We start from the raw sequence: 27,293 nt of genomic DNA on the forward strand, positions 1-27,293 counted from the left end.
AATCCGCGTTAGCTAAGAAAAAACCCCATATAAACGCCACCTTCATTATAATTCAGAATCAATCATAGTTTAAGCTTATATTTATGACTGGACTTCGTTCTCGGCATTCCCTTTTTATTGTAGATTTAACGGTATTGTAATGACCCCACTATTAACGCGAGTAAAGGTAAAATACCAAATACAATAATGTATTTATCAATATCATAAACTCAATATTTCACCATCAAAGGCGAATTTGATATCCAAGTGGACCTATATAAAACTGCGAATAAGAAGAACATTGTATGTATAAATCCATAGGTGATTTTAACCATTTCTTTAAGGAGTGTTGTCAGCAATAGGAAGGGGTGTCGAGCCCTGAACGTAAAGACATCACCATAACTTAAAGAAAGGTAATTAAATAAGACAAAATGTTCTGATTTTCAGCTGGACTTATCGAAATGACCAGATCTAGTTGTATTTACAATACTTTCCTCAGCTCTTTCGAAATAAGGAGAAAACGAGTCTATAATGTGATGGGGTATCATCTTTTATCTGTCCGTATGGTAGTTTTACACTCCATATGTCAGAGCATGAGCTTTTCTATGTTTCAAAGTTTCTTAAACCTGACGACTTTTCCCTTAAAATCGGTTATAATAGAACTAAATATATATTTCTGTCTAATTCATGTATGTCGCTCCATTATCATGTTTAGAACAGACAGTATTCCTATTGTCATCAGTTGTACTCAAACGTTTCAGAATAAATACGAAACTAATTCTTTATCCATAAAAAGTTTAACACCACTGACCGTTAAGTTCTGTAGTTAAGTTTTTTTTAATGCTGGACATTAAATGAAATTTCTAACAATGAAGCAGGGTACTGCGGGGTACTTACTGTACAGACGTAACAACAACATAAACACTCTATTATTATGTTAATGCATACGATGAATCCCCCAAAACAGGTCAAGTATGAAATATAATTACTTTGGACCATGCAAGGATTTGTTTCTAAGTGTTAAAAGTCTAAGTCGGATAGACATGAAAATATAAAATTCGGAGAACCCTATCTACGTCGTTAGGTATTTCCGAAACTTGTTCACGTAAGCAATATTCTATATAGTAATTAACTGCTGCATTATGTATGAAGTTAAATGAAAACTAAGGCCAAAACCAACGTGTACCTTATATTAAAACCCGACCGATCTAGTTTCAATACCGTAATGTATAAGAAACTATAGTACCACCGGAGGTAATGCCTGATATACGATGCTCTTTCACATTCCATTGAGAGAAGGATGGTATTCAAATATGTTAATAATATGTTATAATGCATTGAGTTGTAAGATGAAGGCGGTCATGGGGTTTAATTCACATGGTCCTGAGATAGTACGTGAAAATCATAGAAAATACGCAAATCTATTCAAAACCCTTCAATTACTTTGAAAGCGTATGACGTATATCTACAGCATATTATTGCAGATGTTCAATAATTGTCCAAAACATGTTTGTAAAAATAAATATTTTTTTCTTGAATAAGGAAACTAATTTATCATTTATCATCAAAGCTTCAATATATTAATATTGCCATTAACTCGTAGTTGTTTACAATTAATGGATGAAAAATAGTGACATTATCTATAATATACTCGGGACCAATATTTATGTCTTTAAAGGCCTGTTAAGTACGCGAAGAACGACCCTCCTAACAAATGTGTTTGGTGTCGACTATTCTAATGTGTAGGGTGTATTAACAAATATGTTTAGTAGCTCTCCGTACATTGCAACAAGTTACTTGTAGTGGTATTACACACTTAGCGTTTTTGTTTATGAGTACACCCGATAATGTTTAGCCCTTTGTCATCATTTTCATTGGAATAATACTAACATGGAAGCAATGACAACGCAATTGCTAGACTGACAGTGTGTACATGTATACACAAAACATTAATGTATGATTTTTCACCTAAGAATGCCTACCTCAATACACTTACACATGTAAATATTACAGTGTAAATGATATTGATACCACAGTTACCACTTAACTGGTATACTAACTTAATACTTAAGTGTTAATTTATTACAGCCAATTAATTTGTATATGGATCCCTCCTAGACTGACAGGCACACACCGGAAGGTTGGCGAGGCTCGGCGTATTTAAGCGATCGAGTAGGGTGGCGGTCACACTGTTCAGCACACAGACCTGGTGGGCTGTAGCGAGTCTGTACCATAGATCGGGATATTACACTATCATCATCAACTAGCGTATCAGTCATGAGAGGTAAACGGGAACACTCTCCAAGACGTGGGGACTCTGTCTGTCACAGGTCCTGTTCTTTATCTACAAGAAAAGCTTTCATTCGATTAATTGTGGATACCATTCTGTGGCTTATTGGTAAGTAACACATATCATAGTTAACACATTAAAATAGGAAGCATTTGATTAATATATATAATGATTTATTTTATAACATCGTGCTGAGTTTAACGTATATGATTGGAGGGATCTTATGTTATGGCAGTGCCAGGTCTATCTATTGCATGCATTGATCAAGTAAAATACACACTCAAATGACGACAAAGCATTACGTTACGATCCCTGCGACATTATCAAAATAAAAAAGCTGCCCGCATATCAATTTAGGGTTTTCTGAAATTTATTAATTGCAATAATGACATGTGAATTGTTCGCTGGGAGGAATGGGCACAAACCTCAGTAGTACACACGAAGTCGCCTTTAAACTCTTGATAAATGTTAATATATCACCGTAGGCAGAGTGAGGAGAGATTAGACACTGTCACAATACATGTATACACACACAATCATTTAAATAAATACACTAGGTATTCCATGACGCGTTTGTAAATGGGTATATATACTGGTATAAGGGATCTAAAGGAGAGGCACTCCTGTCTGCAACTATCACCCTAGGATTACCAGCAGGTCTTGGTTGGTGTGTAAAGTGTCATTGAGACCTACAAGTAGGTGTTTACCTACCATACCATTACCCTTATCCCCCACCTGGCTAAGTATGACATAACAGGTCCTCCGGGCGTCCATTGTTGATCCATACTATATAGTATTTCATTATTAAAATTCATACGAACCATGTGTTAATTCTTTCGTGATTAAATTAAAGAGTCACACTTTCAATGGTTGTGGACTAAAGCCTAAGCAATACCACAAGCGAGATTAATTAATAATCTTGTATACTTAGAAGGTGTTATTGTTTAGGGAGAAACACTTAAATGCACAACACTTGGTACTCTATCAGTCGATAAAGTGGATAATTGGTTTAGAGTAGAATAACCTAGTGCGAGTAAAACCCATTTACACCGGACCTGGGACCACATCAACAATACTGTCTGTGTCGCGGATCATTGACGTGTTTTACTAAGAAATGTAATAAAGGAGTAGTTAAATTTTATATTTGTAACACAGGGACATTATAAGTGACTACCTACCTACACCCTACCGGCATACCACACAACACTCACCATCTCAATCAATGTCGCACACAAAGTCGGGGACATTCTAAGTTGAATAGGGTGTTTTGGGTGACGCTGCATACCATTAATATCTAACTAAAATATATTTTACAATCGAATAGAATGTTTTGTATAAAACTAAGTTAACAATTTTATTTTTCGTGATTATATTTCTATTCTATGAACTAGTTCAATCACATTAAAAATAATTATCTTGGATAAAAGAATCCAGTTATTGATAGTGAATTTTGAAAGCAGGAATGAATATTTTTGAAATATGACATTGGTTTGCTTACAACTGTTGAATCAAGCAAATGTTGTTTATTTTGTAACGATCTAATATACTCTCTACTATCTAAGGTTGTATAATTATACTTATTATATCCAGGGCCAGGGTTATCAATCAGAATGACAGATGTAGGTAGATGTGGTATATGCGGTTTCCTAATGGATAGTATTTTATGGGAATCTCGAGCAAAGCTATAACTACACCTACAGGGACTCCGAAACCATAGGCACATACAGATGACATAGATATGTTTGATGTTAACTTCAAAGTTAGGGGCTATAAAAATGCAGTACTTATGCAGTATTTATAGATTCAGAAATAATACAAATGCTTGAGTTGTCAAGCAAGGCGTCTGGGTTACAGTGTAAATAAAATATGGTTGGCCTGCAAAGTACGTAAATAGAATAAATACCCTGCAGATTAGGTAAATAAAATGGATTTCCTGCATGTCTTCTAAAATAAAATCAACATAAAGGAGTTGTTGCTATATACTACATTATGAGTTGTATAACATGTACACACATTGTGATATCAGAATGACGCTCGGTGTGTTTAATCCCACGTGTCATCGAGATCCCTTATCCGTATTACATGCAGAATTTCGTGTCGTGGGATAAAATGCAGGTGGGATATCCCTGTCGACAGATAATATTCTATCTGCTTTATCAATTTTTTTGGGGAGGAGTCGCAAATCCTCCCCAGAAAGCTCCTCTAATTACCCCTTAATACCTCCGTATCTCTACCACTAGGCCTAGTTCTATATATTTCTGTGTCTGGTTAAGTCTAAAGAAAAGCTTAAATTGCTAATTTTAAATGTAGATCCGTTTGGTTGTCTGTTGATAAAGTAGATATGACGGTATTGGATATCGCTCTAAAGGTGGTAATTGTACTCTAATCTTGTTAAGAGGGCACACCAAGAAGTACTGCCAGAATTGTGGTGACCCCGTCAGAACCTGGTTAAGTGGTTTATGTAAAAGCTGCACAGCCCTAATGTACAGAAGTGTAATACATGTATTAAAACAAAAGGAACGAGATAAAAAGGTCACCGGTGTGATCCTACAGTTGTAAATTAAACGTGACAGTAAAACTATATCTATTTAGAGTTTTCCACTAAATCGTGCACAAAGAAATAAACTATGTATTCAATTATAGATGAAATGGCACACACTTCACCAACATCAACTCATGAACTTCACGTGCAAAAACAGTAACAATCAACGGGTTTTAGTAGCCAGAATCAATTACGTTTCCTGGGGAAGAACAAAAAGCGTATCTTGTAACTAAACGAGCAATAAGTTTATCCGAATTTAATTACTCTCGGGGAGACGTAATGGTGTTTGCAGGAGGAAAACTGGCAGGTTGTATTTGCGTAATCGCTTTCTATTGATCCAACATGAGCAGGCAATTTACAGACTGCATCAGTGTATTCAAACTGACACAGGCCGAACTGTGTGTTGAAAACCGAACTCTACAATAACACTACAATAACACTCCAATCGACTGCATGGTTTTTATATAGGATTCAATAGCACGCCGTTATGCTAAATATCATATGTATTACCTTCGTATTTCAGCAAAAATGTAATAATCTATTTCTAATAGGCTATGTCATGTGTACAAAGGAAGCAATCTCATTTTGATGTTGCCAAATTAGAGATGACCACTCTGAAAGTTAGTATCAATAGTTTATTTACTTTACAAAATCGCGAAAAAGATATGCATTGTGTATATTGAAACAAACGAATATGTCATTATTTTCGTAATTATTGTCGGTTGCCAAATTTTTGGGAAAATAAACCCACCCCGAAATCTGTTTAAACACAATCCATACAGTACGTGTTTTATATCTAAATATAGAAATGTCTGTTTTTGCTGGCCAAATGTTGAGCTATGAGAGAACAAAAACCAAATCAGACGGCATCCCTTTATATCGCATTTACATTCATCTCTAATTGTTACAGTCTTAAATTATTTACATTAAAGTGTTATGGTTTTTTTTCTCATTGTCGGTCTAATCTCCTCCTCCTCCTCTCCTCCTCCTCCTCCTCCTCCTCCTCCTCCTCTTTCATTACGGACATTCACAGTTTTATAAAAGAGCACGCCATATCCATCCGCGATATTTGATACTACAATGAACTGGATAGGATCAATGTAAATTAGTAGCTTGTTCACCTTCATTGCTGGGTAGATTTAATTTATGGGGTAAAACACATCATATTCCATCGTGGGTTCCACTAACCAAAAAGGAAGCACATCATTACGCACGCAATGAGACGATATAGAGTAGAAGATAATGAATTCTTCATGTATCACATTTCAGTATTGTATTTGATTGATATTAGTTATAATATATTCATTTTAAATGAGATGCAAATAAAACTGAACAATTTTAGTGAAAAATGAAGTTTTTAACCTTCTGACTTTCTCTTATGTGTATGGAAGACTGCAGAATGAATACAATGAGAACACAAACAACAGTATAGTCACATCTTATTGTTATGTACGTAGGCATCATACAGAAATATTATCTCGATCAATTAACTTTGTCGTATATGTGGTTATGACAATTTGTCACCAAAAATTTTGCAACTCGGTTTACTAAACAGAGTTATATATTCATTTTTTTTTTGAAAATATGAAATTGAAAACTGATGGCAATTTAACGACTACTTACTCTCTGTGGAAAGGCGTTTTGAATAAAGTGGAAAATATTCCAATCTAGAAATCGATCTTAGAAACACATTTTTTTTTCATTAAGTGTTTCACGTTATGCCTAACTTATCTTGTTGTTGTGGGATTTCTATCACACAGAGCATACGAGGCGGCTATGCCTGCCTCAGCATCATCAACAACGCGGAAGACAGCTGATAGACGATTGATATCTAAATTGAAATCGATCGTTCTCTTGTCATTCTACTGAATGTTAGCATAGCAATCGTACTGTATGTTTCGTGTTTACAAACAATCCGTGTCACTTCCCCGGGTGTAATAATAGCAATAGACCATCTGTGCTGTAGACACGTCACAATGCTCGAAACTTGCACGTGTCTATGAATCATTATGTTTGATAATAGTATGGATTATACATGAATTAAACAGTACTTATATTAAAACTGTTCTTACAAGTTTACTGCAGTGATCTTAACACACACATTACTGTATGTTCTTGCGCTTTTTCTCTCGGATTTCCAAATAATTTGAAATATGTTTTTATGGTTAACAGTTCCGTTCGACAGAAAACATTAAATAAAATCATTTGTAAATGGCTCCCATTCACGTGACACAATTCGCGTTGTTTAACTAGGCCTGAACATGCGTACCCGAAGAACGGATATTACATTTTGTATGTTGTTTTAAATTGTTTATGTCTCCAGCCACGTCAGCGTATCCTATAAGTGTATAGCTTATTGTTAATGCATTAAAATCGATATCGTCTTAACTTTCCAAGCATATATGTATACAAAAGAAACCGACAGAATTGTTTGTAACTCGGAAACTCATCTGAGTGTTTAGTTTTATTATAGATCTGAGATATTGTTGGTCATTAACTCAGTGATAACGTCGTACTTACTACTGATAAAACACATTGGGACGCGTATCACCAGGTATGAAGACGTCTTCTTAATGGGGAAATGTCTCTGAAACACCATATGACAATACTTCATATTTCAAGTAGATTTCCAATGAAATACAACTAAAGGACCGTAATGTATTAGTTATATATGTTTAATGAGTTAATACTCTACAGCATGTCATCACATTCGTATCAAACAGTGGGACACGTTTGATGCGTGTCCGATATAACGGGCAGAACCTAGCCCATCAAAACATTTATACAAGGAATGTAATAACTAAACAGTGGTCGTAAATGTTAACTTAATCTATCTTAATGTAAAATGTGCTTACAACCCCAAGTATTCGTGATTTATTAGATTCTTTTCTAAAATTTTATATTGGATGTTACATTTAAAGACTGCTTTACGTGTGTCTTTAAACGTCATTAAATGCATATAAAACCCAAAACGATCAGTTGGAGGGATAGCTGTAGTGGAGGTTATGACGAAGAGGTGCCAGAATTGACATTCTGTAATGTCCTAACATACTTTTATTACTCTCTAGTCGGTGTCATGCGAGAGCACAATAGCGCTCAAATTCGACATAATTTGCTAATATGGTTATTTGATTGAAGACAATGCGTGACGCGTGTAATTTTGTACTCAAACATGTCACACACAACATCATGACTGATAGAAAAATTACCGATCGCCTTCTGTCTTATCCGCGATTCAGTCAGAAATGAATTGTCGGATGTTAATACAACAGTTAGTATCTGTGTGTTAACTGTCTTACGTTAACATACAGTATCTGTGTGTTAACTGTGTTACGTTAACATACAGTTAGTATCTGTGTGTTAACTGTCTTACGTTAACATACAGTAAGTATCTGTGTGTTAACTGTCTTACGTTAACATACAGTAAGTATCTGTGTGTTAAATGTCTAACGTTAACAAACAATAAGTATCTGTGTGTTAACTGTCTTACGTTAACATACAGTAAGTATCTGTGTGTTAACTGTCTTACGTTAACATACAGTAAGTATCTGTGTGTTAACTGTCTTACGTTAACATACAGTAAGTATCTGTGTGTTAACTGTCTTACGTTAACATACAATAAGTATCTGTGTGTTAACTGTCTTACGTTAACATACAGTAAGTATCTGTGTGTTAACTGTCTTACGTTAACATACAGTAAGTATCTGTGTGTTAACTGTCTTACGTTAACATACAGTAAGTATATGTGTGTTAACTGTCTTACGTTAACCTACAGTAAGTATCTGTGTGTTAACTGTCTTACGTTAACATATAGTATATGTGTGTTAACTGTCTTACGTTAACATACAATAAGTATCTGTGTGTTAACTGTCTTACGTTAACATACAGTAAGTATCTGTGTGTTAACTGTCTTACGTTAACATACAGTAAGTATCTGTGTGTCAACTGTCTTACGTTAACATACAGTAAGTATCTGTGTGTTAACTGTCTTACGTTAACATACAATAAGAATCTGTGTGTTAACTGTCTTACGTTAACATACAATAAGAATCTGTGTGTTAACTGTCTTACGTTAACATACAGTAAGTAGCTGCGTGTTAACTGTCTTACATTAACATACAGTAAGTATCTGTGTGTTAACTGTCTTACGTTAACATACAATAAGAGTATCTGTGTGTTAACTGTCTTACGTTAACATACAATAAGTATATGTGTGTTAACTGTCTTACGTTAACATACAGTAAGTATCTGTGTGTTCACTGTCTTACGTTAACATACAGTAAGTATCTGTGTGTTAACTGTCTTACGTTAACATACAATAAGAATCTGTGTGTTAACTGTCTTACGTTAACATACAATAAGAATCTGTGTGTTAACTGTCTTACGTTAACATACAGTTATTATCTGTGTGTAAACTATCTTAAGTTAACATATAGTAAGCATCTGTAGTTTAACTGTGTTACGTTAACATAGAGTATATGTGTGTTAACTGTCTTACGTTAACATACAGTAAGTATCTGTGTGTTAACTGTCTTACGTTAACATACAGTAAGTATCTGTGTGTTAACTGTCTTACGTTAACATATAGTATATGTGTGTTAACTGTCTTACGTTAACATACAATAAGTATCTGTGTGTTAACTGTCTTACGTTAACATACAGTAAGTATCTGTGTGTTAAATGTCTAACGTTAACAAACAGTAAGTATCTGTGTGTTAACTGTCTTACGTTAAGAAACAGTAAGTATCTGTGTGTTAAATGTCTAACGTTAACATACAGTAAGTATCTCTGTGTTAAATGTCTAACGTTAACAAACAGTAAGTATCTGTGTGTTAACTGTCTTGCGTTAACATACAGTAAGTATCTGTGTGTTAACTGTCTTACGTTAACATACAGTAAGTATCTGTGTGTTAACTGTCTTACGTTAACATACAGTTATTATCTGTGTGTTAACTGTCTTACGTTAACATACAGTAAGTATATGTTGTTAACTGTCTTCGCTAGCATGCAGTAAAACAGTAAGTATCTGTGTGTAAACTGTTACGTTAAAATACACTTATATCTCGCATTCTCATAGAGTGGATAATTTCCTGACCGGAAAACATAGTTACATAGTGTACGTTCCTCTCGACTGTAGGTCAAGTTTTGAGTATGTATAGAGTAGATACATATATACACTACACGTTGTTGGAGTAAGTTGGTTATGAAAACACTTACTTGTTAGTATGATACACTTCTTAGAAAATATTAATTTAAAAAAAAAAACCTATTAAGTTTAAAATGTTGGAAGGTAATAAGCGATGATGTATGACTAAAATATCGTGAGTTTTGTAGTGTTTGTAACACTTACATGGCTAGACGTTACACAGGCTATATTAATACTTGACGACTAGTGTCGTGTCTATTGCTGGAGTGATTGGATATAATATGTTGTCATCTGTTAAATGATATGTCATTCTGATCGACATTTTTTCGTGTTTTTGGTCTGCTGTTTCTGAGTACGTTATGCCGACTGTTGTTTTTCCGGGTAAAAGCTACCAAACTATGTAAATATGATGTCCGAAAACTCACTGTTCAGCTATAAATTAACCACTCGTATGTTTTTGGGATACAATGCGTTTCGTCTCTAGTAAATCACTCTTCTAGTCGCCTATCTGGTACATAGCGAATTCTCGGAAATATATTTAAATCTATTGAGTAGCGAATTCTCTGAAATTTATTTAAATCTATTGAGTCATCTTCACTGATCAGATCATCTGACGACGGAATCAGACAGAAAATTCCAGGTAACTACAACTCACCTATCTATCCTTACTGTGTAAGGATTGACTCCATTCATATATACACGACATTGTATAGGTACATTGTACCTACAACGGTAAACATGCATGTACGTACAGTAATTTTATATATATGAAAAAAAAACATCAGGAAACCTATGATGAATATCTTAAGTGCTTTAGTATTATCACATCAACATTTTCTCCTGCTGTTTTACTGTACCCGACGTACCTCTGACCGTATTGTCTCACATTCCACTGTCTAAACATTCACCTGCCACTCACTTACGGACGATACCTGCGTAGCTGACAGGTACGAGCATGTGATGGTGTAAAGCTATTTGTTTACATTCACAGCATCGTGGCCTGTCAATCATTCTTAATTTTACTTTGAAGTAATTAATTGCTAAGATCTGGAAAATTCAACTAACAGTCATGAAATAAATGCATATCGACTTGAAATTGATCCGGAAGCACATAAGTTATAGTTTACTGAGTGATAAGTGTTCGTATACTTATTTTAAGCTTTAGGTATACAAATCTATTTCTTGCTGACTTTAATGGCAATGATGTAATCACCACACATTTATCTGACAAGCGAAAGTTTTGATTGTCTGTGATTAGTTCGTTTTGGAAAGCTGTGTTGTTAATGGTATTGTCGTTATACTGGTATAGCTACAGGCTAAGTACATTGAATTTAACAAATGAGTTACATCGACGGGATGTTAAAGAAAGAAAAAGTACTCTGTAATGCTACACCTGTTGGTTTCCACTGCCAACAATCTATCGAAATGAACAAAACACTGGATCGTTACTTAACTCGGAAAGACATCTCTATGAGAGATTTATTCGTTGAAATAGGAGTAACGGGTTCGTGGAAACAGGTGCTTTATTAGCAATTAATCCTGCAAATGTATTGCATGAAGATGTTGATGAGATAGATAGAAGTACTGAGCCCCACCACTTAACTTTATCGGAGCCCGGATTGATCAGCTTCTACCATACGCAACATTAAACGGAGTTTAAGTGATTTCTTTTGGACCAATTTATAGTTTCTAGTTTCTTACAATATCGGTAAATGTCTGTATCAGATACCTAGGCTCTATGTACTATTACAATATAACACAAGGAAACGCTCGTTAACGCTCCCTCAATAGACAATGTTTGGAGTTCAATTCAAATTCTAGTTACACTCTCTGTCATTATTAATTGCAATATTTCGCCTTTTCTATATTTGTAATGAAAATCTGATCGACCTAGTGAAATCTTTCTGATGGCTTTACACACGAGGGAGAAAGGCGTGCCATTTCCCTTGTATTTCTTGTGGTCTAATGGGGAACTAAAATATGACTGTGCTATTGTTGAGTCCACGGCCCGTAATGAATTCCCTTTCACAGTTTTAAATTTGATAAAATGTATTTTATATTGCATCAACGAATACCAATTTATTCTTCTCTCCCAAATATGACGTCTTAATGATATTCAATATCGTAACATTATAAAGTTATGGTGAGGTGGTTTTCCTGAAAAACCGGTAATGCATTCCTGTGGTATCAATTCTTTGAAATGAAAGGTTTTTGATAAAATATCTTTTTATTCATTAAAAATACATGTGATTAATATTATGGTGATTTCCTACAGATTGCCGATTAGAGTGATATTCAGTAAAAGGGCGGATATATAGCGACATCCTATATTGCTTGTCTTTCTGCATTGATGTAATGCTATATTACTCATTCGTGTTTAATGCGGGGAACTTAGCCTGTAACAGTTCATCACTTGGTTACGATAACCCGTATGTAAAGGTCAGTGTAAATGTATTCGGATATTGTTATATCCTCGTTATACACTGAGTTTACGTGGAATAAATAGTTCTGTCTTCATGACAACTTTGCCTCGTTATTTTTGCTATTAATAAAACACTTCGAAGGGATTTAAACCCACTGACTACATGACTAGAAAGCTTGGATTGACATCATACCGGGGTAAAATGTGGCATCGCTGTGCCACAATAACATATAAGTAAGATGTGACATTTTTTTTCAATCTGATGATCTGAATTATCAGGGTAGCTCCAGAGTAGCTTTATGTCACATCCGAAACATACATCAGATAGGCACGTGATATGGAGATTGTTCCCACGTGATGGTCACAAATTAAACAATAAACATCTAAAAAGAAGTGAAACACCGCATTGATCATCATTACGTGTCAAAAGTAATGTTTATATGATGAAATAAATACACTCAGTGTGAGTATGCTTTTTACTTTTCTAGCTTTAATCTGAGAATGTCACGTGATCTAAATCATGTACTGCACATTGTCACGGTTGTGCCACTATAAAATCATGGATAATTAAATTGTACATGATGTAATTATATATTATTACTTTTTAATCACATCACGCTTATCAGACGGAGTCAGTAATACCCGATATTCAGACACGCACATAGTCACTCTACAATGTGTACAGCGAGACTAACATTTGTATCGGTCGTTACCAAAACTCTCAACAGGACAGAAAAACACATGTCAAACAATTTGTACTAAAACACGCATTATCTGTAGGAGTTACTCGTCATGTGTAATATTTGTACATGTGGGTGTCAAGGACAAGCTACACGTTATACCAACCGGCAACCACACAAAAATTCATGGTACATAATAAGAGTGCGCATGTAGGAAACGTTAAGTGTAACGAGTGTTGTTGACATACATGTAATTATAGGGAACATTATAAATGTCGGCGGACTGTCAAAATAGTGCTGTAATTTTCTTCTATTGTCAAAATAGCCTGAAATTTTCTTCTAAAATCTACACATACATTTGTCTGGTGAAAAGTGCCTATAATTACACGAAACTATTTCTATACGACAGTAAACACTCAAGTTAAAGGTCAGGTTGTTCCACTAAGTTCATGTTAAATCAATGTATAGCTAAGATAGAAATGAGTGATAGTTTATTCCCATTACACCATTGTTATCAATGTTTATGATAAGTGATTTTTCTCTTTCCAGTTGGCCTGCCTATTTTACTACTCTACAAGACAGGGACGCCGTACCATGCTGGTTTCTTTTGTGACGACCAGAGTCTCCGCTACCCCTACAAGGATGACACCATCCCCGATCCTCTGCTGCTTGGCATGGGCTTCTCCATTCCCTTCTTCGTGGTACGTAAAGCCATTGATATTGATGTCTACCATCTGTAAAGAACCTTTAATCCGGACGTACTTTCATTTGCTGGACGGATTTGTAATATTTATATAGAGCAAAGTATGTTACATCCCCTTAAAAGCTGACAATTAAGAAGATTTGCAACACAATGTAATGTGTTCTGGCATATCTTGTGCATAACCCATCTATCCAACAAATTGCGAAGGATGGCCGATCGATTTTTGTGGTTTATTAATTAATCAACTTGTGCCAAGTTCACTATCAATTAATAAGGTATAGCTGTAGAGAAGCATCCATCTAACTGGATATTACCCTCATTTGTGATAGCAGCCAGACGCGGTAATTAGACTGGAATTTAACTAATCTAATAAAACCATTTTCTTACGATTGATAGTGATTATCTGTAAAAACAGAGGACTGTAACATTTTAAAGATTGGTTCGTCAATTTTGTCATCCAAATGTTAATACAGCATAAACAGTAATCTTTAAGATGGATTACCGCGTATTTACGATTAATTCTTGTTTCCGTGAAACTATTTAATAATTTCTATTTTTCCGAGATTAACTTAGTCATGAGCTTTGCGATAATGCCAATTTTGTAAATTAACTCGCAGTTTAGTACTAATTTTGTACTATGTATGGACATGAATATGGGTTCGCGAACTCTCGATTTTCATCTGTCGTGCCGTACGCTTTGGCTTTTGGACGACAACATGTACAGTTTGTTTCAAAATATACATGTTAAAATATAACCAAGTATAGAAATATAAGTGTACAAGCTGTATTTAAAACTTGCTTAGGTTAAGATATTCAAAATCCTTTGACATGAACCAAATGTCTGGTATAGGGCATTTGTTTAGTGAAGTGAAGCATCTTGTGAGGCTATATTGAGTTGGTGGTTACTCAGATACTTATGACCAGACTGTCATCTGCCAACATGAATTAAATCAAGCGTGTTTATTTGTACATTAGAATAACGTATACTGCGAGGTTAGATGGTTCTGGATACTTGTAGCGAGATGACAGATAGACCAGGTCTGCCATATGAAAAGGAAAATTATCCAGAGGAATGCACATGCTTAGATTGAGGAGAAAATAAAAAAGACCTGCTTTTATTTTTGATGTCTTTACATTTTTTACTTTTTCATTTCAAAATTGTTTATTTTCACGTTTAAATTGAAATGACTGTTGGTGATTACCAAGAGTATGCGGTGTTTGGCAGGAGCATGTTATGGATAATTGGTCTTTATGTACGAGTACATTTGTGTATGTGACGTCTGAAGGGTAATCTTTTCAGAATAGCCTTTCGTAAAATGTAGGTTCATAGTGTTATACCGACGTGTTGTGTAGTTAATTGTCGGTTTATAATGTTGAATCGACGTGTTGTGTAGTTAATTGTCGGTTTATAATGCTGTGCCGACGTTTTGTGTAGTTAATTGTCGGTTTATAATGTTGTACCGACGTGTTGTGTAGTAAATTGTCGGTTTATAATGTTGTACCGACGTGTTGTGTAGTAAATTGTCGGTTTATAATGTTGTACCGACGTGTTGTGTAGTAAATTGTCGGTTTATAATGTTGTACTGACGTGTTGTGTAGTTAATTGTCGGTTTATAATGCTGCACCGACGTATTGTGTAAGTAAATGTTCTGTAGTTAATTGTCGGTTTATAATGTTGTACCGACGTGTTGTGTAGTTAATTGTCGGTTTATAATGTTGTACCGACGTTTTGTGTAGTTAATTGTCGGTTTATAATGTTGTACCGACGTTTTGTGTAGTTAATTGTCGGTTTATAATGTTGTACCGACGTGTTGTGTAGTTAATTGTCGGTTTATAATGTTGTACCGACGTGTTGTGTAGTTAATTGTCGGTTTATAATGTTGTACCGACGTGTTGTGTAGTTAATTGTCGGTTTATTATACTGCACTGACGTGTTGTGTAGTTAATTGTCGGTTTATAATGTTGTACCGACGTGTTGTGTAGTTAATTGTCGGTTTATAATGTTGTACCGACGTGTTGTGTAGTTAATTGTCGGTTTATAATGTTGTACCGACGTGTTGTGTAGTTAATTGTCGGTTTATAATGTTGTACCGACGTGTTGTGTAGTTAATTGTCGGTTTATAATGTTGTACCGACGTGTTGTGTAGTTAATTGTCGGTTTATAATGTTGTACCGACGTGTTGTGTAGTTAATTGTCGGTTTATAATGTTGTACCGACGTGTTGTGTAGTTAATTGTCGGTTTATAATGTTGTACCGACGTGTTGTGTAGTTAATTGTCGGTTTATAATGTTGTACCGACGTTTTGTGTAGTTAATTGTCGGTTTATAATGTTGTACCGACGTGTTGTGTAGTTAATTGTCGGTTTATAATGTTGTACCGACGTGTTGTGTAGTTAATTGTCGGTTTATAATGTTGTACCGACGTGTTGTGTAGTTAATTGTCGGTTTATAATGTTGTACCGACGTGTTGTGTAGTTAATTGTCGGTTTATAATGTTGTACTGACGTGTTGTGTAGTTAATTGTCGGTTTATAATGTTGTACCGACGTGTTGTGTAGTTAATTGTCGGTTTATAATGTTGTACCGACGTGTTGTGTAGTTAATTGTCGGTTTATAATGTTGTACCGACGTGTTGTGTAGTTAATTGTCGGTTTATAATGTTGTACCGACGTGTTGTGTAGTTAATTGTCGGTTTATAATGTTGTACCGACGTGTTGTGTAGTTAATTGTCGGTTTATAATGTTGTACCGACGTGTTGTGTAGTTAATTGTCGGTTTATAATGTTGTACCGACGTGTTGTGTAGTTAATTGTCGGTTTATAATGTTGTACCGACGTGTTGTGTAGTTAATTGTCGGTTTATAATGTTGTACCGACGTGTTGTGTAGTTAATTGTCGGTTTATAATGTTGTACCGACGTGTTGTGTAGTTAATTGTCGGTTTATAATGTTGTACCGACGTGTTGTGTAGTTAATTGTCGGTTTATAATGTTGTTCCGACGTGTTGTGTAGTTAATTGTCGGTTTATAATGTTGTACCGACGTGTTGTGTAGTTAATTGTCGGTTTATAATGTTGTACCGACGTGTTGTGTAGTTAATTGTCGGTTTATAATGTTGTACCGACGTGTTGTGTAGTTAATTGTCGGTTTATAATGTTGTACCGACGTGTTGTGTAGTTAATTGTCGGTTTATAATGTTGTACCGACGTGTTGTGTAGTTAATTGTCGGTTTATAATGTTGTACCGACGTGTTGTGTAGTTAATTGTCGGTTTATAATGTTGTACCGACGTGTTGTGTAGTTAATTGTCGGTTTATAATGTTGTACCGACGTGTTGTGTAGTTAATTGTCGGTTTATAATGTTGTACCGACGTGTTGTGTAGTTAATTGTCGGTTTATAATGTTGTACCGACGTGTTGTGTAGTTAATTGTCGGTTTATAATGTTGTACCGACGTGTTGTGTAGTTAATTGTCGGTTTATAATGTTGTACCGACGTGTTGTGTAGTTAATTGTCGGTTTATAATGTTGTACCGACGTGTTGTGTAGTTAATTGTCGGTTTATAATGTTGTACCGACGTGTTGTGTAGTTAATTGTCGGTTTATAATGTTGTACCGACGTGTTGTGTAGTTAATTGTCGGTTTATAATGTTGTACCGACGTGTTGTGTAGTTAATTGTCGGTTTATAATGTTGTACCGACGTGTTGTGTAGTTAATTGTCGGTTTATAATGTTGTACCGACGTGTTGTGTAGTTAATTGTCGGTTTATAATGTTGTACCGACGTGTTGTGTAGTTAATTGTCGGTTTATAATGTTGTACCGACGTGTTGTGTAGTTAATTGTCGGTTTATAATGTTGTACCGACGTGTTGTGTAGTTAATTGTCGGTTTATAATGTTGTACCGACGTGTTGTGTAGTTAATTGTCGGTTTATAATGTTGTACCGACGTGTTGTGTAGTTAATTGTCGGTTTATAATGTTGTACCGACGTGTTGTGTAGTTAATTGTCGGTTTATAATGTTGTACCGACGTGTTGTGTAGTTAATTGTCGGTTTATAATGTTGTACCGACGTGTTGTGTAGTTAATTGTCGGTTTATAATGTTGTACCGACGTGTTGTGTAGTTAATTGTCGGTTTATAATGTTGTACCGACGTGTTGTGTAGTTAATTGTCGGTTTATAATGTTGTACCGACGTGTTGTGTAGTTAATTGTCGGTTTATAATGTTGTACCGACGTGTTGTGTAGTTAATTGTCGGTTTATAATGTTGTACCGACGTGTTGTGTAGTTAATTGTCGGTTTATAATGTTGTACCGACGTGTTGTGTAGTTAATTGTCGGTTTATAATGTTGTACCGACGTGTTGTGTAGTTAATTGTCGGTTTATAATGTTGTACCGACGTGTTGTGTAGTTAATTGTCGGTTTATAATGTTGTACCGACGTGTTGTGTAGTTAATTGTCGGTTTATAATGTTGTACCGACGTGTTGTGTAGTTAATTGTCGGTTTATAATGTTGTACCGACGTGTTGTGTAGTTAATTGTCGGTTTATAATGTTGTACTGACGTTTTGTGTAGTTAATTGTCGGTTTATAATGTTGTACCGACGTGTTGTGTAGTTAATTGTCGGTTTATAATGTTGTACCGACGTGTTGTGTAGTTAATTGTCGGTTTATAATGTGGTACCGACGTGTTGTGTAGTTAATTGTCGGTTTATAATGTTGTACCGACGTGTTGGTGTAGTTAATTGTCGGTTTATATGTTGTACCGACGTGTTGTGTAGTTAATTGTCGGTTTATAATGTTGTACCGACGTGTTGTGTAGTTAATTGTCGGTTTATAATGTTGTACCGACGTGTTGTGTAGTTAATTGTCGGTTTATAATGTTGTACCGACGTGTTGTGTAAGTAAATGTTCTGTAGTTAAAACAGGTTTATAATGTGTTCTGTAATTAAAAGTGCATTTTGGGTTTGTAATACTATACCGACGAATTGTGTAGTTAATGATATAACGATATGTTGTTATATAACACCTATACCATGTTATAAATCACTGTGTGGACTTGTAGAATGCTATTATATATGTTATTGATGTGGTAATGTTTGGTAAATACTAATCACAGTATTCTACCTTACGCTAGATGCTGATGACAGAAGTAATCCGCTGTTTGGCATCCAGGGAACGAAGTTTGGCTAACCGAGACCTCCTCATCTTCTGCAAAGGAGTATGTGTGTTTGTTTTTGGTTTTACTGTCGTGGAGGTTTTCATACAGGGCTTCAAATTCTCCATCGGCAGACCGAGGCCACATTTCTTTGACGTCTGTCGTCCGAACTTCAGCAGTATAAACTGTTCAGAAGGGTGAGTATACTCATTAATATTGTTAAGTGATTATCATATGTGTTCAATATCAATCATATCTTGCATTTGGAATTAATTGAATACACAAATCCAAGATCCCACATGACCTGTACAACGTATGTAATTAGTATAACAATCACCATGTACTGCGTCTGGTGTAGAGGATACAGAATCATGTACTGGAAATGTATCGTTAAATATCACTAGGCAAATGAACCACATAACCGTATACACAGTTTCGTATCAGATCCGTTACCCCACCCCATCCCCCCAATCGGTTAGTCATATCATTCATATAATCAACCTTGTACAGTGAGAAGTTAAAATAGACAGATGTAGTGGAAACTGGTATATTACTGCTGTGGTAAGGACAATTAACGACCGTGAAATTAAAGTTTGAACGTATTGTCATAACGTTTGATATCATAAAGAAAAAGGCAGTTCTTACATACATGCTATTTCGTTTATATTCAAATATCTATAAGGTCCTGATTTCGTTAACTACGAATATAATCGTGCGTAATATCTCGCGAAAATGCATGTTGCGTCAAATTTTAGGCTTATTCGCCAAATTCGTCTGGAGTTGTTTAACTACAATTGCGTGTATGCATTCCTACTACCGAGTTCTCTGTACTTAGATTTAAGAGGCAATATCAAAACAGTTTCTGTCACTGTTGTATCATATTTATCCTGATACGATCCATAGATAGCACATGCCCATCACAAAGGTAACAAAACGACACGGCCATGTCATACAATACTAATGGGGACATTCTATGGTATGTGTCTAAGTTATCAGGTGTCTTACACATCCCCCTTTCACTATAACTCTTATCAATAATACTATCTAGATATATTCTAAATCCATAAACTAAAACTCGTGCAACTTCCTGTTAAATAAGAAGTAGTGATGGCTTGCTGTAAAACTGAAATTGAAGTTTTTATGGGCCGCGATAGTTACCCGAGTGATGATGTATCTTATCGTAATATCGCACACGTGAAATATAATAACAAACATTATAGTTTCCAGTTTTATGCTACAGATAACGAAATTGACATCACAGAACATAAAAAGAACAAAAAAATGATGAGTGCCACTCACTAGACATTTATCTGCGTCAGTTGTCGGTCTTGCTTTCGTCGTCAATGATAAGTTATTGTAGACAGATGATCAAGGAAAAGAGGAATTTAGGAAATACGTTTTTTATGTGTTACTTCCTACTAGTAATCTACTTAACCCTTAATTTGGCATATTTCACTGTATAAATTTCTTACTTAATTCACGAAGTAAGTAAATATAGATATTTATGATATTACAGGTATATTACAAACTACGAATGCACTGGGACGACCTACAGTGAGAAGATCATGAGAGAGAGCCGATTCTCCTTTCTCTCTGGACACGCCGCCTTTTCCATGTACGGAGCCGTTTTTACCAGTGTACGTATCATCTGGCCACACTTTGTTTTTGCATCAGACAATCGGAAATATTAATTCGAATCGTCGTTATCAGAATGTTTATTTTCTCTATTTCTCCTATTGTCTTGAAGTACTGATTTTCGAGTGGTAACGTTGTTTTGATATTCAAACTAGTCAATATGATATAAAGTATTCACTGATGTTTTGATCCACCAGTCTATTTCTTACGATTATTTTCCTTTGAATCCACTGTCTGAATGTTTGTTTATCGTCATTAGTTGTACTTGGAGAAGAGGGTGAGACTGACCTATTCCCTGGTCCTTAAACCAGTGCTTCAACTGTCGTTGGTGGTACTGTCACTGGCTTGTTCTCTAACACGTTACTATGACTACAAACATCACGTGTCAGACATCATTGCGGGGCTTCTACTCGGAATATGCAATGCCGTATTCATAGTAAGTACAGTATGTTATTAGCAATTTTTCGATCGAAAATGCAGATGAAATTAAAGAATAAAAAACTATGATTACACGATCGGTGAATAGGCTCCCAAGTTACGCTGAATCGGTAGATAGAAGAAAACCCGTTAGTTGAGAACATCTTGTTAGAATCCCGGTTAATTAGAATAAAAAAGAACTAATAGCTAACACGTGATAAATCAGTATCGCTGACGACTTTCTGTTAACAAGACATTTTAACGTGCAATAAAATTGGTCATTATCTGATTTGGGATGTGTGCTCATCAAATGTCAAAATAATAAACAATATATCTGCGTTAAACACTGATGTGCAGCCAACACGTCCAATTATAGTGTTCTGTTTGTTGATTAAGAGCATTTTTAGATAGATTTTATCGCTAATATTTGCTTAAAGATATCTTGAAACACAGAAAGAGAGGGTTTACATCAAAAACAAATTAAAGTATGGACATCACACAAAAATTAGTTTTCGGAGTTATTTCTCACAGTTATACATTAATGTGTGTGATCCTCCTGATTGTGAACTTCTTTGACGCAATTTCGCTGTATGACTAATCAAAACTCTCAAACAATAATCAGGCTAATTGGGTATTTAGAGTGACATAAAACTCTTGGTTCGTTTGAAACTGTATCGATTGAACTAAAGTATTGCGACTGGAATAAATTTCGAATGTTGTTCCGTAAAACGGACAAAAATTTGGAAGAGTGATGGAACATGGATTATCTTTTGATGTAGTTCTTCTTTTTAAACAACGTATTATTTCCTTGTATCTCGTTAATCAAGCCACGAACAGGAATCACTAAGAGAAATCACGAACTGCATTACATCTTGCTATTTTCCTTCCCTAAGATATCATTTAGTCATCACGACGCAGTGCCAACAATTCAGATAGCATCCTCAACAATATCGACTATTGCCAACGTTCGTTACTCCTGATTCTGTCATACTCTAAGAATACATAACCTTTTCTTCTGTGCTTTAAGAAAACAATGTATATGTAAGCAGAGTAATAGTTTCAAATCCCGGTATATGACATGTTGAATAATGAGCAGTATGTTAGATACCGCCCCACACAAGCGAACTGGAGAGTTGAGGGCGTAGATATGATATTTTTATTCTCTCGGCTCACAGCTTCAGTACACCTTATCTCGAATCTACCCACATTATACCATTTTAACCAGCCCGGTGGCGTCATGGAGAATCATGTTGTTCATAGTGTCCTTCATACCCTATTATCGTTCTGCTCGTTTCCTTGTACCGACGTTAATAACTTTTCCTCTAATGCCTTCGTTTATTTGTTTGTCTTTGCAGTACAAAGCTCTGGGCGAGAAAGTGTTACAAGATAGTAATTGTAAACAAGTTACTTTGAATCTTCCCCGATTCGAAAAACCTAATATGTCCGGGGAAGCCCGAACTCCGACCCAATTACTGCTCCGACAGGATTCGTCATTCACATCCGCGGACTCGAGGGACTATTTGTGCAATAATGGACACATAAGAAGAACTGACATTGTCTAGCGGAATGAATGTTGCTTTGTTTATGGTAATGTTCTCCTAAATTCTAGTGAGGACAGACAATGAGTCACCTCACTTTGATGTGACAAATGTTCTCATTTGGTGAACTGCCTAGGCATAGAAGTCCTGTCTGAACATCCCAAGATTGCGGAATTTATTGAGAGACTTCTAGTGTCGTTCCAAGCGGCATTTTATATGTGGTAGTCAGCAGCATTTATAGAAATATTGCAAAAAACCAATCCGTCCATTCTACCACAGAAAAGGGGCATTTATAGACATGAAGCTTGTGCCTTTCACGTCACTTCAGTATGAATGAAAGTAAAATGGCAAAGCCAGCAATTCTTCATACTTTGTACAGATCGTAATGTAGGATACATCGATGAAGCAGTAAAGCATACCGTGTCCCACAAACTACAGTCACAGATTGTTTGTTCTCGTGTTGTGAGATCGACCACCAGCAGCACACAACCTCTGTCGGACTAAGGTGAAGAATTTGTGGCTTTCGCGTGTGTTGTAACAATGCACTGTTCTGTTACAGTAGGTCTATTTGGGCTCAATAACACGGAAACATCAAAAGGAAATGAAATATTGGTGAGAACTCTGACGTAGTGTATACAACTACTATGCCGTCCAGCCGACGGTGCTACGTCTTCTCTTTTTCAATACCTATTTATATACAAATCCATCATACAACGCATGCATTTACGTCACTAAAATATCTACCTCAGAATAAACAGTGTATTTGATGAAATGTATATGTTTTTGACTTATTTTGCATTTATCATAATTTATATGTAGACTTTGAACACTAATATGTTGTCCTTTGTGGATGCGTCATAATAAATATTCACAGTATGGCATTCTCGTTTGGTTTGTCTTGTTAAAATTGTATGACTGTACATTTAAACTGAATTTACTTTTTGATTGCTTAAAAATCGTATTAACTTATATTTATCACTCCTGTTGCCCCAGTAGGTCGAAGTACATGTATATCATTCAGCCGTAAGGAGAGTCATTATCTAGTAATTACTGATAGCAATTAGTTGTACTCAGCACTATTATGGTAGTATCAAAATCAAATGCCAATTTAACGAACGCAAAGTTAGAATGGTTTCAATACCTTGGTAACAAATATTTGGTTACGTGGCTGTACATGGTGACATCATATATTTACTGTCATAGGTAACTAGGTTACGTGGCTCTGTTTGCTGTCATTGATGGTTTGGTTACGTAACTATACATAATAACTGTCATTGGTAGTTTGGTTACGTTACTATACATAATAACTGTCATTGGTAGTTGGTTACGTTACTATACATAGTAATGTCATAGGTAGTTTGGTTACGTTACTATACATAATAACTATCATTGGTAGTTTGGTTACGTTACTATACATAATAACTGTCATAGGTAGTTTGGTTACGTTACTATACATAATAACTGTCATTGATGGTTTGGTTACGTTACTATACATAATAACTGTCATAGGTAGTTTGGTTACGTTACTATACATAATAACTGTCATTGGTAGTTTGATTAAGTTACTATACATAGTAACTGTCATAGGTAGTTTGGTTACGTTACTGTACATAATAACTGTCATTGGTAGTTGGTTACGTTGCTATGCATAATAACTGTCATAGGTAGTTTGGTTACGTTACTTTACATAATAACTGTCATTGATAGTTGGTTACGTTACTATACATAATAACTGTCATTGGTAGTTTGGTTACGTTACTATACATAATAACTGTCATTGGTAGTTTGGTTACGTTACCTTACCAAATAACTGTCATTGGTAGTTTGGTTACGTTACTATACATAATAACTGTCATAGGTAGTTGGTTACGTTGCTATACATAGTAACTGTCGGTAGTGTGGTTACGTTGCTATACATAGTATATTATTGACTTCTACGTTCTATCGTAGCAAAATGGTCATTTTTGTCTTAACAACGTGAAATAAAATGTTTGCCTTTGGTGTAGAGTTTGTATTCACATATATTCATATATTGTATTGTACATTTATTAAGAATGGCAGCTCTGTGTAATGTGTTGTATCTGCTTACCTGGATAACGGACAATGAATGCGGATAAAAAGTGATTTATATAGAAAACAATATCGAAGAGACAAAACAGACAATTCTTGCAACGAATGACTTATTCAGAAAAAAATATAAAAAGTGAAAGATAGTTGTGATTTTAGAAAATGAAGAAATTATTTGCTTTTCAATTATGCAGAAAACGTTGTTGCCGTCACATATTAAGTAAGCATTCTTTCTGTTTCAAACATGTGTCAACTAATTTAGGTATACATGTAGTTTGTAATTTTATATTGAAATCATCTTTACAATCAGAGATGAAAACAACACATGACATTTCATACTTAATCCGCCATAAATAAAGAATAAGTAATATGATATATTGTAAATTTTAGAACCCAGTCACTACCTAACCTACCATACCAATAGTTGATAATAACAATTATTCTAATAAATGTAGAACACGGAAATTTAGGCGTATGTAATATTACCGTCGAACATCGATAATATCTTCCTCCTGGGTAGAAGATCTTTGATAGAAACCCGGACACTTTCTCTCCTCGTAGATACTCCAGCTATCACTATTTTTCGTAGATCATTCTGACACCATATTTTGCATTAGAAACTAACCATTGCCTTTATACGCTTCTTGCTATGTGTAATCCTACCCCCTTTTCAGTAGAACTCTAATTCAATTATATGTGTCTAGTAGATAGCTGGCCCATCTCTTTTCTCGCTAGTGATCGGGACATGTTTGATGATTATTCACTAGTATATTTCTTAGTAGCTAAACCATTCATACATAAATTCTCATCCGGCAACCCTAATTCCCAGGTAAAGAAATCTGTCACATTATTGGTTTATGATCCAAGGATATATCTCTGTGAGATTCTGGTCACTATCGGTCTTAGCCAATACCCTATTCAGTCCTTGGTAGAAACGTGTAACTGTGTCACTTTTGTCACAGGTAGTTAAAATGTACACCATCAATATTCGTTACCAGCAAATAAATCAAAATCTTCCCACCTAATATAGATAGTCACTCACCCCTAAAACATTTGCTTAAAGTAAAATATATCCATAATACCCAATACAGTAAAAATGTCACTAAACATTTGATGGCGGTTGACCATTCTGTAAACTCTATACGATCACTAAATATACCACAAATATATGATATACAATGTAAATATATCATACTACATTCAAAAATATTAGTCTACTTTCGAAACCGTTAGACTTCATCCCAAAACATTAATCTACATTTACTTCGTAAAACATTAGTACATTTTACTAAAATATAAACTACTTCCCAAACCATTAATCTAAGGCATTATGCAATATCAAAACCAGTAGTCCAAGGTAATATACTACATGCAAAAACAATAGACTACATCCTAAAACATTGAACTACATCCCAAAACATTAGTCTACATCCCAAAACATTAGTCTACATCCCAAACCATAAGTCTACATCCCAAAACACTAGTCTACATCCCAAAACACTAGTCTACATCCCAAACCATAAGTCTACATCCCAAAACACTAGTCTACATCCCAAAACACTAGTCTACATCCCAAAGCATTAGTCTACATCCCAAAACACTAGTCTACATCCCAAAACATTGAACTACATCCCAAAAACATTAGTCTACATCCCAAAACACTAGTCTACATCCCAAAACATAAGTCTACATCCCAAAACATTAGTCTACATCCCAAAACATTAGTCTACTTACTAAAATAAAAGACTACATTCCAAATCATAAGACTACTTCTCAAAACATTAGTATATATCACAAAACATGAGACTTCGTCCGAAAAAAGTAGCCTACTTCCGAAAACATTAGACTGCAGTGGATATATAACCTAATGCATATCACAAAATTCACAGACCTCCTTTAAATGAATACATATTGAGTGAGTCTTTCTACTCTTAGTTTCCAATGCATCATAATGGATTTTAAAGGAATAATCGTGATATAAGGGCATGATGATTGATGATTCTCGACTTTTACTTGGTCTAGACTTTTGATGGGTCTAGACTTTTGATTCATGCAGTGTTAGGAAGCTGGTGATCACCGTATGTATTCAAATATAGAAATGTTACAATTGAGATATTTCGCATTTGTATTGATATCTGATGTTAGAGTTTAATTAATATATATATTATGTTATATCACAACTATGTTCCTCTATCTTTTCCAGTGTATAGTATGTTATAATACTTGTATTCCTATTACGAGGTTTGGTGACCAATTATAATGTAATTAACTTACAATAACGAATAAATATCTATCTGTAACAAGTCGTTTTGTTTTCAGTTTTACCCTTATACACAGATATCTGAGATATCCCATGTGCCATGTATTGGTTAATATACGTCATAGTACACCAGTCTATATATCTCTGATATCCCAGGTGTGATGTATTAGTCAGTATACGTCATAGTACACCAGTCTATATATCTCTGATATCCCAGGTGTGATGTATTAGTCAGTATACGTCATAGTAGATCATTTTATATATCTAAAATATCCTAAATGTCATGTTATCGTCAGTATACGTCAGAGTACACCAGTCTATTTATCTCTGATATCCCAGGTGTCATGTATTAGTCAGTATACGTCATAGTACCTTAGCCTACATACCTATGTTTTATCAAGTCTATCTAGTTATGTGTTAAGTGATCGGGGATTAGTTTCCTAAAATAGTTTATCTGATAAGACAA

The 27,293-nt window shown here is 35.1% G+C and overlaps 1 protein-coding gene across 1 annotated transcript; it reads left to right on the top strand.

Moving 5' to 3' along the window:
• The first annotated feature begins 2,125 nt into the window (after positions 1–2,125).
• On the top strand, positions 2,126–23,379 carry LOC117325205 (phospholipid phosphatase 1-like). The gene is made up of 6 exons (XM_033881282.1): positions 2,126–2,377; positions 13,609–13,760; positions 18,890–19,107; positions 20,427–20,547; positions 20,805–20,981; positions 22,318–23,379. Exons 1-6 carry the CDS (start codon positions 2,257–2,259, stop codon positions 22,522–22,524), a joined length of 996 nt encoding a protein of 331 aa, XP_033737173.1. The 5' UTR covers positions 2,126–2,256; the 3' UTR covers positions 22,525–23,379.
• The last annotated feature ends 3,914 nt before the right edge of the window (positions 23,380–27,293 follow it).

The sequence above is a fragment of the Pecten maximus genome, chromosome 4, assembly GCF_902652985.1.
Source record: "Pecten maximus chromosome 4, xPecMax1.1, whole genome shotgun sequence".
In the NCBI taxonomy this organism is placed as follows: Eukaryota; Metazoa; Mollusca; class Bivalvia; order Pectinida; family Pectinidae; genus Pecten; species Pecten maximus.

Coding starts and splice junctions, on each gene's coding strand:
- LOC117325205 (XM_033881282.1), top strand. CDS start 2,257: ATGAGAGGTAAACGGGAACACTCTCCAAGACGTGGGGACTCTGTCTGT. Junction 13,761..18,889: donor TCTCCATTCCCTTCTTCGTG/GTACGTAAAGCC, acceptor ACCTTACGCTAG/ATGCTGATGACAGAAGTAAT. Junction 20,982..22,317: donor TATGCAATGCCGTATTCATA/GTAAGTACAGTA, acceptor TTGTCTTTGCAG/TACAAAGCTCTGGGCGAGAA.